The sequence below is a fragment of the Lytechinus pictus genome, chromosome 5, assembly GCF_037042905.1.
Source record: "Lytechinus pictus isolate F3 Inbred chromosome 5, Lp3.0, whole genome shotgun sequence".
Taxonomy (NCBI): Eukaryota; Metazoa; Echinodermata; class Echinoidea; order Temnopleuroida; family Toxopneustidae; genus Lytechinus; species Lytechinus pictus.
Window position 1 is genome coordinate 42,270,404 of NC_087249.1, and position 17,391 is coordinate 42,287,794.

Below are 17,391 nucleotides of genomic sequence, written 5' to 3' on the forward strand. Positions count from 1 at the left end.
ATTCTGAAAGCCTGTGGTTCACTCTATTGATTTGCCAAATTTATTGATCAAAATTTGTGTTTAAAGAATAAGAGCATATTTTAACATCTTACGAACTGGCTCAACCCCCTACTTTGATTTTACGAACTGGCTCAAACCATTCTTTGTGTACTACTAAGTCTCTGTATTGGCGCACACAGGTCGAAGACCTGACCTAGATGCTGCACGTATGTGGTTCGTGCCTCTAAAAATTGCAGCGCGTATGTGGTTAGTGCCTCTAAAAAACATGCGCATCGCATGAATGGTTTTACGAACTGGCTCAAACCGCGGTCTGTGCCGTAAAAAAAAAGTGCGCATGGTGCGTGTGATTTAACGAACTGACTCAAATCCCCTACTTTTTGTAAAAATTAGCAGCTTCTAAAATGCGTATATGTATGCACTTCATTTCAAATATTGAAAGAATGAATACGAATTGCAGACATAATTTTGTATGTGATAAAAGATTGGAATGTATGCTTTAAATTGGTATGAATAATTGATCTGGATTCTTTTGTGAAGTTATGAGCGTCTGAAAAAACATCAAAACTTTGGACGCGATTATCTAGAAATCATGTTTTGGAGACCAGCCGAGGTTTGAGCCGCTTCGTAAAATCAATGACGATATGGTACCATAACCATATCCTCTCCTGTACCGCTATCTTCTCCTCGATAACAAGAAACTGGAAAGTGCATCCAAAGTGCAACTTGGTTTTAAAATCATAATTCCACGCAAGAAAGATCTTCTTTTTCTCAGTAAGAGAAGTGATAAAGAAAACAGAGCGCAATTCTGGGTTCTATTCACTGTGGTTGGATATGTTATAGATTCATATGTTTCTACTTACCTTGCACCAATATTTAGGGCACGCTTGGGTGTGTGTTCATCCGTCCCCTTTGTTTTATACCGATCTACCTGTAGTATTGTTCCAAACCTTTCCTGATGTTGAAAGGTGTTATGGGGAGGAGTTCGATGACAGATGCTAAGTCCAAACTCGCTGATGATCGAGATTTAGACTGTTTGCTTCGAGCCCTACTTTCTACTTGATCCCCTCCCGAAACCCTTCCCAACTTTTCCCTTCTCTGAGATGTAGTGATTTTTATGTCGGTTCTTTGAGGCATAAATTTATTGACCTATTTAAAAATCAATGAATGATAGCCTACTTTGGGCCTACTTTCTTCCTCATCCCCCTTTTACAAACCCTTCCCCACTTCCCCCTCCTCTGTGATGTACTGATTTTTATGTCAATTTCTTTGAGGAATAGATATTTTTACCTATTTAAAAAATCATTGAATTGTAGCTCTGCTTTGGGGAGGGGGCACTGAACTATTTCATTGTATAAAGCCATGAATTAATTATCTTAATTTTTCAAGTAATATATTCATATATTTCAACATTTCTGTTTACATTTTAATATTTATACTGCTTTTAAATGAATTCCAGATTGCTTTTAAAATTTTGACTAATATAAAGAGATAGACACCGTAGGAGGTAATATACCCCAGAATCATACATGGACCTTTTGTTTTTGCCTGTTTTTTGTTCTGTTTTCTTAAAAATAAAAATAAATCTCATTTTTCAAATAAAAAAAGCTACAATTTTCTCTGCCTTCTTCTGGTCACTCATGTGTTCAACAGTGTCGTTGAGTCCCCCCCCCCCCCCACCATGCTAGGGTCAAGACCTACATTATAGTCAAGGGACTGGATTTATCGTCCATCAACTTAATATTCAAATTTGAGAGAACTTTACTGTAAGATGGACTACTGAGTTGGCAATGATCATTAGAAGAATTTCGGCCAATCGGAATCTTCTTCCACCTCCTAGATCGATCAATCTGAAAATATGTCCATGCAGGCCTTGAAAATTAATGAAAGACCACAAAATCATATAGTCTTGGATGCCCGATCATTGGCCATAATGTTCCTTAAATGGCCCTTTAATATTTTGGTGCCCTCTGATCTTTTGAGCCCTTTTTATTTTATCCCACTTTGTGCAGCAGTAGGCCCTAATACAGAAATTGTTGTTTGGTGCAAGAATGCCCTTAACACCACACTTTCAAGCATGGCATGCGCGCAAAAGGGCATTTCTGCACTGATGCAGTGTGCCGAAATGTTTTGCTAAGGGCGTTCTTCCACCAACCCGACGACCATACAAAAGGTGGCCTCACCCATGCTATCGAAATTTAAGTGCTGTATATATATATAAATTGTGTTCACATATGGTTGTTCCTTCCTCATTGACATATATAAGATGAAACATCTTTATTGGCCAAGTGGAAACAGGGTCATCGCTGGATCCTGCCACCCAAACAGTCCCTCCCTCTAGATCAACTTGTTTAGGGTCTAGCGCTAAGATGTGGTAAACACGGATGATAGTTTTTGGGAGAGGCTTTGGTGGGATGACCCAGTTTTGCTGGGCTGGAGATGGTGGTGGACTAGCTAGGAGGGAGGAGGACGGGGAGTGTGATGATGGATACCCTCAAATTATGATTTATCCCATGCTGTCAGCAAAGAGAGACTGAAAGAGAAAGAGAGAGAGAGAGAGAGAGCATGATAGAGAGACAAAGGAAAGGAGAGAGAGAGAGAGAAAGACAGAAGTGATAGAGAAAGGAAGGAGTGGAGGTATAGTCAAGAATAAAAATGAAAGAATAAGAAGAGAAAGAATAAAAGCAAGAGAGATGGCTGGGAAGAAAAGAAGATGGAGAGTTTGCAATCATGAAAAGGTGATCAGAAATAGATTATAACTGAGAAGAGAGGGTGGAATGGAAGAAGGAATGCTTTTTAAAACTTACTTAAAAGGAAATAAGCAATTTATTGGTCAAGAATATTTTGTTCAAATTGATTTTGAAACCACATCTCGTGCCATGTTCAAAGTTATCAAATGGGCAAGGCTTTGAATTTCTTAAATTGACTCTCTTTTTGTGGGAACCAGAATTTATGCCACCATTGTCATTTACATACATGTATCATGACGACTTCTTGCATTTATGGATTTTTTTTCCTACTTTGCTTTTTCATTCATTAGTGATAATTTCAATAAGAAATTAATATGAAGAAATAAAATAAGAATGATACACACACCCAAAATTGACACATATTTTCATATGTAAGGGTCAAAGCTTACTCAGAAGATCGAGTTATTTAAAATTAGTTGCAAATGTGCTATTTGTGCATTATTTTGAGATGCTTATGTCAAACTTTTACACACAGAGCAGGCAATTCCATCACGCTTGATTTTTTTTTCTTCTCGCTTTTATTCTCGGAGACGAGAATATTATACCCGTGGCAAGCGTTGATGACGATGATATAGTGGGATTTGCTGGGGCCTAATCTATACAAATAAAACAACATGGGCTGGCGTGAGCCACTAAGCCCCAACGCAAGGAAAGAGGTGGCCGAGATATTCTTCGCACTTCTTTGTCGGCTTTCCCTGGTTTTTAAAGGGCGTATCATTTGAAGATTTAACAAGCGCAATGCATATTATTTTCAATTTGGGACTTGAATAAATAATTTGCAATAAATTTTCAATGAATAACAAATCTCTTGTACAGTATAAATCAAACAGTGTTCTTTGTAGACATGTTGACCCTTTCTTGAAGGGTGTAGATTGGTGCTGATTTTTTTTTACCTGATTGCTAAGAAAGCATGAATGCTTGTAAGCCAGCAACCAGAGGACCGACTGCTTAAGGTCCTCTCCAAGGGACCTGGTAATGAGGATAAGTGCCTTACCAAAGGGCACTAGCACACCGAGTGGGAATCAAACCCGGTTCACCTGAATCCGAAACCCCCGATCTACCGACTGAGCTATTGCGCCTCCTTCAAGGGTAAAATATCTTTCTCAAAGGAGAATAGAATATACTGTATTAGAGAAGACCTTCATAACTTTTCAAGGAATTCCTTCCTACCGGCTACCCATTTACTTCACCTGGGGTGGAGAGTGGCAAGTGTAGATAAACACCTTGCCGAAGGACGCGAGTGGCATGGTGGGATTCGATACCCCGGAACTTTTGGTTCAAAGTCCGGACGATTATCCACTGAGCCACAACACTTCTACATCATTATCATCAGGCTCATCTCATTTAGAATGAAACTGCATTTGTTGTTTAGAGTGTTTGATAAAACGTACAAGTGTATTTTCACTCTTTCTTCCCTTGGGAATAACTTGAGGGTAAATTTGCTTTGGAATATATTTTTTTAGAATGTTCTTTGGGCCTGATGATGCCATCATAAAATGACGAAAATTGGCCTGTAATTGCCACAAAATAAACCATAATTAAATTAAGTAGTAGAAAGTTTTTACATCAAGCTAATTAAATATGAATTAACACTATTAAATCTGTCCACTTTGGAAGCTGAAGGGAATGTATTGGCAGGGAGCAAATTCCAATTGTATATATGCTTTATAGTTTTATGAAAAGAAAGACTATATTTTCACAAAAATTGTCCATTGAATATTTACACTCAAAACAATTATATTAGGGAATCCCTTTCAAAAAGAATTGAGCTACCTTTAAAGGACAAGTCCACCCCAACAAAAAGTTGATTTGAATAAAAAGAGAAAAATCTAACAAGCATAACACTGAAAATTTCATCAAAATCGGATGTAAAATAAGAAAGTTATGACATTTTAAAGTTTCGCTTAATTTCACAAAACAGTTATATGTACATCCTGGTCGGTATGCAAATGAGGAAACCGATGACGTCATCCACTCACTATTTCTTTTGTATTTTATTATATGAAATATGAAATATTCTAATTTTCTCTTCATTTTCAAGTGAAAAAACAATCAATTTATCCCTGAACATGTGGAATTAGCATTGTTTAATACTATATGGTTCAGTCAAGTTGGTCCTTATTGTCAAATCTGTAAAAAAATGAAATATTGTATAATTCAAATAATAAAAAACAAAAGAAATAGTGAGGGACATCATCGACTGTCTCATTTGCATGTCACTCAGTTGTGCATATCACTGTTTTGTGAAATTAAGTGAAACTTTAAAATGTTTTCAGTGTTATGCTTGTTGGATTTTTCTCTTTTTATTTAAATCATCTTTTTGTTAATGTGGACTTGCCCTTTAAGAACCGATTGTCAGCACAAGCTTTGGTATGTGGGACAAGGTGTTTCTTAGCTTTGAACTTGAGAAATAAATATACAGTGGCCCATCGTAATGACATGTGGACCTGACTGATCAAAGCTTTCTTTTATTCCATTTTCTTCCTTTTTAGCTAATATTTTCCACAAATGAATGGTAATTTGATTGAAATATAGTGAAGACATTTGCATTGAACACTTGTGTATAATTTCAGTACAGTTTATAATGTTATTTTCTTTTATTAGAATGTCTTTGAGTTCAAGAACCTCATAACAAAAGAGAACAGAATAAGCTGAGTGAAAACAAAAGTTTTATGATGATGAAAACTTTGTACCGGGTAACCTGTGGTGTCATTAAAAAGAATAATGAGATCTGAAGGGTTCTACCCTGAAATTACTTTGAATTTTCCCAAAACGTCAATAAATATAGGATTAAATGGACCTATGTGGCTGCCTTGGTGAGCCCAAGCCTACAGTGTTTTGAAGAAAAGGGTAAGGTCATTAATAGATTTTTCTCTAAAACATAAAAGAAATAAACGAGAATTTAGGCAAAAGAGTGGGCGAGTCAGATTACTCTTGGTATCATAAAAGATGATAGTTTGATTATGGATGGTTTTACTCTGAAAATGTGTTAATTTGAGAAGAACTGGAAGTACAAAGGAGCTTCCTACAAAAAAAAAGAATGAACTAGTTTGAGCAGGTGGAGGTGTCAGTCGATGGACATATATTGAGCTTATTGACATATTTGTGGGTTTAAACCACTTGTTTAGATTCTGGTTGAAATGAGATTCATTTGAAGACACCATAGTGTCACCTTCAAGGACACCGTCAAATAGTTGATTGAACCCTGTCAACTTTTGTCGGGATATTCACACCTCCTCGATCGCGGGAAATACCGGGTAATTTGCCAGTGTGAATGCAAAGTTTCTGTTCAGTTTCCCCTCCCCCCCCCCTCCCCAAACATGACACCTTTGAATTGGTTTGTGCTATCTAAAGTTGCAAGAATTTCACAGGGATCTCTTCCTGTTTTCTTGCTGTGTGAATGCTAAAGAAGATTTTGGGGTAGTTTGAGGTGTTCCTTTGTAACTGAAATATTTTTTTCTGATCGGGCATGTGTGAATACCCCATGATGGCTCCCTGACAAATTCCTCCATTTGACATCTTTTTTTATGATTATGACAGCTATTTTTATGACTTTGACTTTCTTTAAGATGCAGTTTGTTCACCATGGATTCATGTTTTCTTAAGACCTCCACCTACCCTGTTCTCTTATATTGTTGAGAGATCTATCTTACTTCACTCTCTTCCCTTATATCTCTATATGACATGATGAGGATTGTTCCTGTACCCTTATCTCTTAAAAAAAATATCAAAATCTTTACTGGAATTTTGTAACCTTATAAAACACCCCTTCTGATTTTTTTCTTATAAGTTATTCATACTTTTTCCTTTTAAATATTTTTTACTCTTTTCTCTCTTTCTCCAACTCTTCTCTCCATCTCTCTCTACCTCTACCTCTGTACTTCCTTCTCTTCATTTCCTTCATTCCTATAGTATGTATACCTCTCTAACCTAGTTATCTTCTCTCTCTCTCCATCCCATCTCTTTTTATGTGTCCTTAAAGAATATCTTGGTGGTCATACTTCAAAAATCTCTCAACACGGGGCTAATAATGTGTGGAACGGTGTGGCCCAGTGGATTAGTCTCCGTACTTTGAAACAGGGTTGTGGGTTCAAATCCCAGCCATGGCGTAGTTTCCTTCAAGAAATTTATCCACATTGTGCTGCACTCAACCCAGGTGAGGTGAATGGATACCTGTCAGGAATTTATTCCTCGAAATGCCGAGCGCTGGATGCTAGCTGCTTGAGCTACAGCCGGGGTAATAATATCCAAGTCCTTTTGAAGCGCATAGAGACGTTATATATAATGTGTTATGCGCTATACAAGAACTGACTATTATTATTATTATTAATATCGCATTTTCCATTTAACAATCCATTTATGTTCACAGTGTTCCTACTCGGCCTATTATTGTTAGATGTCTCTAATTTCTTGCACAGGTCATAAATTCTCCTCCGATCATATCATATTTGGAATGGAAGGACTTCGCCACCATATAGCGTGGATTACCGGGATTAGCGGATTAGCAACTGCTGCTTCAAGCTTTGAAAATGATCCAGAATTAATATTCACCAGTTTCGTGTTACATCCCTCATTAAGACTTTTTAATAGGCCAACAATTGTGTGCCAAAGAACTATGAATTCAAGATAGTTTGTTGTTATAAAGTCATATTTCTAGAATTGAAACATCTAGGTCAAATATGTAATATTATCGCTGCATGCATATAATGTTTGCTGCCACAATTGTTCTTTTCCTTTCCCAATTTTGGATATTAAATTTCATATGTACAATCAGATTACACTGCTCAACCTTGGAGCTACTACTCCATTAGTAGCTCCTTGGCCCAACAAGCTTTTGTTTGATGACAACTTGTGAAAATAAATGATACACTGGTTTTGACACATACCATTGTTGTGACAAAGACTCTGTAATAATCATTTGTCACTGCCTAATCTCTTTCCTATAAGTTCTTTCCTTATTTTGAAACACAAATTTTCTCCTCACCGTTTTGTGGGAAAGTAATTTTCAACTTGACCCTCCCACACAAGATGCCCATAATTGCTTTGAATCCTTTCGCGAATAATGGATTTGAGATCTCTTTGCTCTCTCTAAAATTGAATAGTTTTTTCAGACCAATCTGAAGAGTGTGATTTTTTATACACAGTAAGAATGATGGAATTATGATAATTGTGTTATGAAAAAAATCATAGAAATTTGAACTTTATCATTTGAAGGATAACCAGAGACTGTTGAGTGCCTCAGAACCCTCACATTTCAATGTGAAATCTCATTACAGGTGTATGTTTATTGATGTACAGTACCTTCTTTTCCATGGCAACATAATGCTTAGGCATACCTAATCCTGTACACAATAAAAACACATTAAATTTCAATAGAATGCTGTTTACTCTATGAATTTTATAGTCGTTGTGTAACAGTTTTAAACAGGTGTTTAGAATTTCAAACAATAATAAAGATCAAATATAAAAACTAAGCTTTGTTTCAGATTTGATACAACTACTGTATAAACCTCAGGGTTGTATCAAAGAAAATAAAATAGCGTGTTTATACTGTGTGTTCCAGAAGTTGCCTGTAGAAATACAAAATTATAAAAATAGAAATAACTGCTTTGATCAATGTTTGAGATTGCTGTGCCTGATATCAAAGCAATACTGTGTATTATTTGTTTTATTTATTCTAATTTAATGAATTAGACTGCACATATTAAGGGAGTATCACTGATGATGATGTGTGTACTGTAGTTTTGGATCATATCACAACATTGTTATTGCAGTTAGTAAAAAACAACCAAAGGGACAATATGAAAGCTATCCATGATACTTTTGTTGAAACCAAGTTTCTGAGGCTCTAACAGAGTTTGTTCTGATTTCCTTGCAAGATGTCGAGGTATCGAGTCTACCAGATGGTGTCCTCATCGAGAAAATATAACTAGTTGCTAATGGCATGACGAAGGGGGCTGGACAATGAAAAAAAAATCAATTGCAAAATCTTGGAAAATCACTTAACCACTTTCAACAAGTGATTTGGATGGTTAGCAGAACAAAAGAGGAGTGAAGTTTGGACAGAGGTTTGAGTAATCTCTGAATATTGGTAGTGATATTCTTTATGAGCAATGCTTGTACAATGGAATGTCTGAATTTTCATGATTGAGAAGTAAAATTATTAGTGACATTTAAAGACGGTAATAAACCAAATATCAAAACCACTCTCTGCCCCTCAAAATTCTTCATTGGCAATGTAAATGTATGTTCCATGTGGTTTGAAAAAAAAAAAAATTTAATAGTATCCATTTCGTTGGAAAGGGAGACACTGAAAACTCTGTCTGAACGGACAGTTGCTAATGCAATATACTTAAAGGGCAAGAGTTAATCATTAAAACAATATCTTAAAAAAAGTTTGGATGGTGTCTGGGTGTTTTTAATCCACAATAACCTTGGATATTTACACTGACACAGTTTGTTAGAGTCAAAGGATTTTGAAATTCCCTTTTTTTTCTGCCCTCTCCCTCTCTCTTTTTTCGTTCGCCTGGCCTGCCCCGCCCCGCCCCTCACCGCCCCTCACCAGCTTTCTTCATACAGTTGTATGTATTAGAATCTTTATATGTAGTCCTTCCTATACCACAATGTATAAATTAATAAAAATGTTGATGAGATATTGTTGAATATGAAAATTATGAATATTTTTTGTTTCATAGAGGACAGGGGTTAGGAGGTGTTTACATTTCAAACAAAGTTATGGTTCATCTGAAGTAGTAGTGGAATTTTTTATTTTTCTTAATGATATAAATTCGGTTGAGGTCTCTTGCTTTACTAGAAGGAAGGAATAATACAGGTCAATATGGAAATTAATGGTGAAAAATGCTATTTTTATGGCCCTTGATATATGTGAAGAAAATATTGATTAATTGGTTGTATTGTATAGTAGAAAGTGGTAGAAAATGTACAGTATGCAGGATAATTCTAAGCTGAAATGTCTTAGGAGCTTGTCAAATTATTATGTACACTTCTGTGAAGAAAATGTTTATAGAATAGAATAACATTGTGCTATTGTTGCATAGGTACATACTGGTTTACAATCCACTAGTATTCATTAATGTAAACTGAAAGTTCTAGGAAACCTCTTAAATCATGTTTCCATCCAAGCAACGTGGATGTAACCTTTACTCTGATTGGCTACATCACTATGACATCATCTGAAGCCAGGATGTGAAGGTTGGCAGTGACGAGTACCTGGATTTAAGGATTCCGAACAGACAGTGATGTCATCGTGAGGTTTCTGGAAGCTAAAAAACATTGAAAAGTTCCGTTTTTAGATCACTTTTTTTTCTTCCCCCCGCTTTGCAAAACTGGCATTTTAGGTTATTCTGTTTTGAGCTTCTTTGTGCGTTTTGTCACTACATAATCCCTCTTTTGTGGTCTTTATACGTCTTATGTATTTATATTCTCTTTGAAATTTTATAAGTCAAGGATTCGTAATTAGAGCTTTATGTTTAGTTTGTTTCTATTTTAAGTTTTAAAGAAGGTTAAAGAAATAGTGTTTCTTTTTTAATAGCTTTGAAAAGGTTACAAAATTGCAATCACAATAGAAGTATTTTTAGTAACAATATTCAAATCAAATAGGAGTCTTGAATAACTGTTACTAACAGTTGTATTTTTTTATACATATACCGATCATATTAATGCTACGCTTATGAAGTTTGAAGTCAGATTTTTGTTTGTTTGTTGTTTTTATAAATACAAATTATAATGATAGTTTGTATTCCTTGGTATTTCTATGCAGTTTAGAACATAGAAATTTAATATGACACCATTCTCACTATACTTTCTAAAACTAGTGAACAGAAATTAGTTCAGGAGACCAGTTTGGTAGGTTGCTTTGGAGGCGTTCCCATTTGATCACCCAAAAGTGGTTTTCAAAACCACTTCACACACAGTGGTCTCGTTGTTATGGGAATGATCTCAATGGGATGGCATGACTTCACGCGAAATTCGAAACCCCAGCGTAGACATTCTACACACAGTGTGTAGAGTAGCTTGCGCAAAATGTGCGAAGATCCCTTCCTTAAGAACGGTTGTTTCCTCACTTACACTAAAACCAGTTTAACGAGGCAAAGCGATCTTGAAAACTACATAGCGAGATAGTCTTCCGAACCAGTTTCAGTGATCGTTTTGACTGTTCTCATTACATGTTAAACTAGTTTCCACGAATCCAGTTTTTGGTTGGTAATGAGAATGGGGTCCTACTCTGCAAAAATGCTGGTGTTAATGTAACACCAGCCTGGTATCTATATCGGTCCACACCAGAGAGGTGTTGAAAGAACACCGGTTTGGCGTAAGGCTACAACACTTTGGCATTTAAGCAACACCATTTAGTGTTAAACCAATATCGATTTGTTATACTTAACTGGCGTTGTTTCAACACTTCTCTGGTTTGGACCGATATAGATACCGGGCTGGTGTTAAATAAACACCAGTGTTGTTTCAGTGTATGTTCTTGTGTCAAATAAAAGATTCAGTGTCTGAAGTAATAAATCAATCAAGATTCTTCTCAATGCATAAATGAAGATTCTTCTCTTATATGGGTTTTTTTCTTTCATAACCCATTGCTACACCAATGTTACTGTATTCCATTCATGTTCTTGTATTCTGTATACCATTTTTCAATTTTGATACCACATTTCCATGTATTTGGACTCATTTAGATAAGTCTTTTCAATAATTTTATCTCTAAATGAAATATCCTCCCCATTTACATTATGGGGTAGTGTCCCACAGATTCTGACATATTTCTAAGAGCATGCATAAGCTTTGAGTGAACACAATAATAACAGTACATGGACTTATGGACTCATGATCATTGTCATTGTTCAAAACTGGATTATAGAGGGAGCTCTTCTACTAAAAATTCATATTGGTCTTAAATTGTTTCAGAACCCTTGTGCATAGATTCCGTTCCAGCATGGGTGGGGTTATGCATTTCCTGTTTAAAGCTACACAGTAAAAAAAATATAGCATGTTGTTTAAGCCTGTCACTTGGACAACAAGTTGTTGAACTTTTTTAAAGTGTTTTAAACTTTTTTAACAAGTTGTTTAAAAAGCTTAAACAGTAGTTGGTAGAGTGACAGGCGTGAACAACGTGCTTTAAATTTTTAAACAGCGTTTTTACAGTGTATAGTGAATAGAAGTACTATGTGCTAAGAGCCCCTCACCCCCCCCCCCCAAAAAAAAAAAAAAAAAAAAAAAATGTTAAAGATGTTAATTTTTAATTGTTGCATGCAAATAATTGCTTTGTAACTCTTGTTAGTTCATTGTATTTTCATTTATTATTTTTGATTGCCAATAAAATACCTTTGGAGGGGGGAAATAACACTTTAAAAAATACAGTTAAACAGTCCTGGCAGTGATTGAAATAATGAAAGAGATGTTTTATCTGGTTACTTTGCTAATTGGTGCATAAGAGGTTTTTTTTATAAAGGATGAGAATTTCTTCTTACTTCATTTGACAATTGACAGATATAATGTATGTAAAGATTGAGCTCTTCTATTTGGAAGAAATTGCAGATAAAGCAGCATTTTAAACTTGTTGTTACTAAGATAGAAATATATTTGTTGCTTATAGAGACACAGCTGAATAAAATGGCATCAAACTTGTACAGTTTTACATCAATCACATGGTAGGAAACATCGGAAGCTTTTCTGTCATGAAATGTAGTATTAATCATTCATTATGCTATTCATCACATTTTCCATCCTAATTGGGAAGAAGAAATGAGCGATGACCTTAGCCATGAAAATCCCCCCAAAGTTGAAAACTGATATTTTTCTGCAGTTGTTCATTTTGACCGCAATTTCTTGATTCAATTTTCATCGCATAATCATAGTCGAGGGTTGCAGTTGTCCATGAATGAAGGAAATAAGCAATCAGCGATGCTGATTCGATTTGAGTTTCTCTAATTGTCACAAATGTGCTTTGTCAGCAACTGGTATTTATAATACATTTTCATATCATAAATAGAATAGAGGCATACTCAAAGGAAGTTAACCTTAATGAGGTATTTGATCGGCAGTTCCTTCTCAAGTGATGGGTTGTTTTAAAGTAAATGAGAGACCCTCCCACCCTCTTCACTTTTTGTTGCTCCAACTTTTTCATGCTTTTTACCAATTCTTAATTTCAATCATATTTGTCTCTCTTTCCTATTGGCCCCATTCTCCTTTTATATCTCTTTCTCGATCTTTGTATTTTCTCATGTATTTACCCATGTGAATTTTATTTCTGTTCAATTCATATCAAATGTGTTTGTTTCAATAAAGGTATACCGTACCCATGCATCTTTCACTTTTAAATTTCCATTTTGTCCTTGGTCAATTTGTTCCTATTTTTTAAATCTGCTCTACTCTGAATAATCCTTTGTCAACATTCTATTAATTTTTTTGTTTATTCATTCATTTTCTGCAGAGTTGTGTGCCCTCCTTTCTCCTATTTTCTTTTCATCTTTAACTGTCAGCAACATTCTGTTTCTTATGCTACATTTATTGATAGTTATATTGTGCTTGTTATCAAATATTATGTAATCATAATCCTAACGCCATTACTTGTAATATTCTTGATTCTGACTCAAGTTGTCACATATCCCGTGCTTTTATTTCTCTCTTAAGTACATCACCTGCAAAAATATAAAACCTAAAACTACGAATCTTATTGAATCCCTGCCAAACTTTTTAATCCCAACAGATAGAAGTCCAGTCAGCAAACAATCGGCATTAGGATGTCCCTTCCTCTTTATTCCTGCATTACTAATTAACTACTTCTCTATTCGCCATCTGTCCATTCAAACCATTGCTGACACGCCCACCCTCGTCTACTAGTTCACTCACGATTGGTTAGAAAGTGACAGAACCATTGATTGACGTCCAATGACAGTTGCTCCTTCGCACCATGTTTCAAAATGTATTTTGTTCAAGACTTTTTCCCCCAGAAAGGCAAATTTTTTCGACAAGGCGACAACATTAACCTTTTCTTCAGATATTTTTTTTTTCTTCCTGTCACAAGAATTGTCTGCCATAGTTCAAGTTCAGGACATGTCACCTAAGAATGATTAAGAGTGAGAGGAATGCAAATGAGTTCCTTATAGGGTGCAGACTGTTTCCCTTTTTGTCTCGTTGCGGTGTTTCATGAAGCTCAAGTTTATTTATTCAAAACCAAAAACATCACATCATGATCTAAATTGATATACATACAACATAAATTTAGTACATAAACACACATCAATTAGATTATAGCATTAGACGAATTGGTTTTAGGACCCCTTTAAAAGCAAAGCTTGTGAGTGGGGCCCTGGAATACTTATGATTATTAACATAGAATATAGGATATAGTAATCTACAAAATACAAAAAGAGAGATAAAATATAATAAGGTTAAGATGCTAAAATAGAGTGTAAAACTATTACAAACACACATATATACACACACCCACACCCACATCCATCCACACATGCACATACTAAACATAAATGAGTAGGTCATCAACTTAACTGCAAATACATCAACTTGAAATACATATTGAAGGAAAATAATCTTAATTTGTCAAGAAAGCTAGTTTTGGATAATCTTTTGAACATGAAAAGAGTTTTACTATTTTTATATCAACAGGTAAACGGTTCCACTCTACTGGAATCCAGTGTGCAGTCTATGGCATGTTTGCATCACTCATTGAATAATTGTGCTTAATGATGAGAACATGTGGTCCAACATTCAAAACCTTTGAAAGTTCTTCAAATAACCAGAAAGGGGGATGAGGGATACACCATTTCACTTTGTAATGTATAATCAACAGTACCCTACCTTTTAAGATAAAAAGAAGTCATTAACTCTCTGAAAGGTTGACAAAGGTTGACAACCAGTGGGCAGACCTTGTAAATGGCCCAAATGAAGCAGCATACAGAGACCCGAAGAATTCTTAATGGTATTGGTGATACTTTTTTATTTGTACAATTTTACGCATCTTGATGAATAACTGACTAACTGATTGGTAAAAGTCTGGCCCTTTCTGTCTGAAATTGAGGATAGAATATCATATTTTCTTTCTTGTTTGTTTGTATTTCTTCAGCTCGCATTGGTCGCTTCAAGCTGACGGAAGCTCAGGTTCAGAACATGTTGAAGAATACACCAAGCAGGAAGAAGTCGACCAAGAATCTCTTCCGCTCAATCATGGACAAAGGTTTGTAGGACCAATAATTTCATTTTTTGTGATCTTCATGTTCATTTTTTTTAATTACAAAATACATTCTTAAAATTTTGATTTATTGTAAAAAAAAAAGCATGCATGTTCTTGAAAGGAGGCAATGAAGGAGCCTAAGCTTTAAAGGCATTGGCCCGTATTCTGAAGTCCGGTTTAACATAGACCACTGTCTAACTCTGTGCTAAAATTATGGGGAGCAAAAGATTTAAAAATTGTATATTTCTTATGTTTACTATTTTGCTTCCTTTTGCTTTTATACTGAAGAAAAATTATTCAAAATACTTCAGTTATCATTCCAAGACAATGTGGAAGTCATATGAGTTGATAAATTTGATGTGTTAAGTTAGGGATTTGTGCCCCAATTGGCTCTCCATAGTTAAACTACAACTTTAAACCCGAGTTCAGAATACGGGCCATTGCGTTTAGATTATTTGAAATGAAGCTATATTGTAAGTGTCATATCACCCTGTCCCCATCCCACCACCACGCCTCCCACGTTCTCCAGGTACTTCTTTACATTTAATATTTTATTATTTTGAGTACTGATATTAAATAATCAAAGAGAGGTCATTGAAATACCTTTTTAAGTCTTTTAAGGTATGGAAAACCTAAAAGATACCCACATCCTTGCATGGCACCCCATTGCTGGTATGACCTGTTGGTAATTGAAGTCTTTCTGTCTAACACTTTGTCCAAAACCTAGCTTTCTTAAAGATAAATACCAGTTGTTGTAACAATCTCAAAATGAGTTCGAACAGAATCCAATGAAATTGCCACCAAAGTGTTTGTATGTATAAGTAAAAAATATGTGCCAAATGTGCCGTAATTGCTGAAAAATGAGCAAAATAAGCATGGAATTCCATCAGATGTTGAGTATTTTTCGAAGCAATATTAATGCACTGTCCCACATGCTTTTCTGTGTTAGTGATCATCAGAATTAACGATTTTGAGCTACGATTTCAAGATTTTACAAAGACAAGTTTACATTAATGTACCAGATCTAGATGTATGATCATGTTTTGACAATTAAACTTGATTTAAAAGACTTTCTCATGAAATAATTGTATGCTCCAACTACTGTCTTTTACCTTTAAATCATTCTCAAAATTATCTTTGCAGTGTGTCTGTCTGCTCACAAACCAGCAATAGCAATGACTGTAGCGCTTGAATCAACAATTTGTTCAGAATCAGTGATCACTGATTCCAACACATTCATTCATTATGTTTCAAGTGTCTGCCATTGTTATTCATCAGAATATCTGAAAATGTGTCTCTAATGGCAACTAGGGTTATACCAGTCAACCCTCCCCCCCCCCCCCAGTAGTTTTGATTCCACCTGCTATACGTAAACCACGAGTCTGGCAGTTGCTGTCTACTGCTTAATCCTCTCGTAGGGTCGTTTTAACAGTGTCGTGGTTTTCGGGCTGATTGCACATGTTCTGGGGATGGCCACCAACGTATTCTCACGCATGCCCATAGTTTAGTCTACCATCTTCAAAAGTCAACTTAACACAAGGTTTTCACGTTGTTCGTAATTAAAGATTTTACCATTCCCCGAGGTGGTCTATGTGAAATTTATAGAGCCTTATTGTAAAGCCTTGCTTAATTTCATGATGTTTTTACTAGTCAAAAGGTTATGTGTAAGTCTTGATATCATTTATAGTTGATTTGATTTTATAAACGTACTGCTGTTAAGATTTCACCTTTGTTCTTTTGGAACTTCCAACCTCCCCTCCCCCTACACACAAAAAAAATAAATGATAATTTGAATTTTACTTGTATTTTTAAGAAATGTTTTTGAGGGATTTCTAATTTGGAAATGGCTACTATTTTATAATTCTTCAGTAAGAACATTTGTGGCTTTTATTTTAAAGAGTAATTATAAACAAAAAGATGTTTTTCAAATTAAATTTTGAAACATGATCATAGCCTGATTCTATACTCTGGACCATTGAAAAGGACCAAGGATTGATATCAAGTTTGTGAATTTGTTTCTAGTTCATGCTTTTTTCTATAAAACAAATTGATGTTTAGATGAAAGGTTTATTTCCAATCGTCTAATGCCAGTTTGTCCAATTGCCAACTCATCTACTATCATTTGGTCTATCTTCAGTTTGTCTACTCACCACGTACGTGCAGTCGCCGCTGGCTAACGTCAGCTTAATGGACGCCGCCATATTGCCAGATTCAGGCAGATTTGGCCCGCGCCCTCTCCGGCTAACGCTCGGCTAAAGCTCGAACGCCATTCACCCATACACTAATTCCCCTTGATTACCGTTGTTAAAAACCTCTGTCAAATCTTTTCCAGCATTTTTATGAATTAGCGATTGATGTTTTTCCGTTTATCAGATATCCTTCATTATACACATATTTTTTTCATATTTATAACATTTTTATTTTAAT

At 35.4% G+C, this 17,391-nt stretch overlaps 1 protein-coding gene across 1 annotated transcript in view; it reads left to right on the forward strand.

Moving 5' to 3' along the window:
• The window catches only part of LOC129261397 (calcium uptake protein 3, mitochondrial-like), a 115,190-nt gene that overhangs the window by 49,050 nt on the left and 48,749 nt on the right, over positions 1 to 17,391 (forward strand). Inside the window, exon 3 of the mRNA XM_064099512.1 lies at positions 14,857 to 14,967. Within this exon, the coding sequence (XP_063955582.1) occupies positions 14,857 to 14,967 (111 nt within the window). The remainder of the gene's footprint in view (positions 1 to 14,856; positions 14,968 to 17,391) is intronic.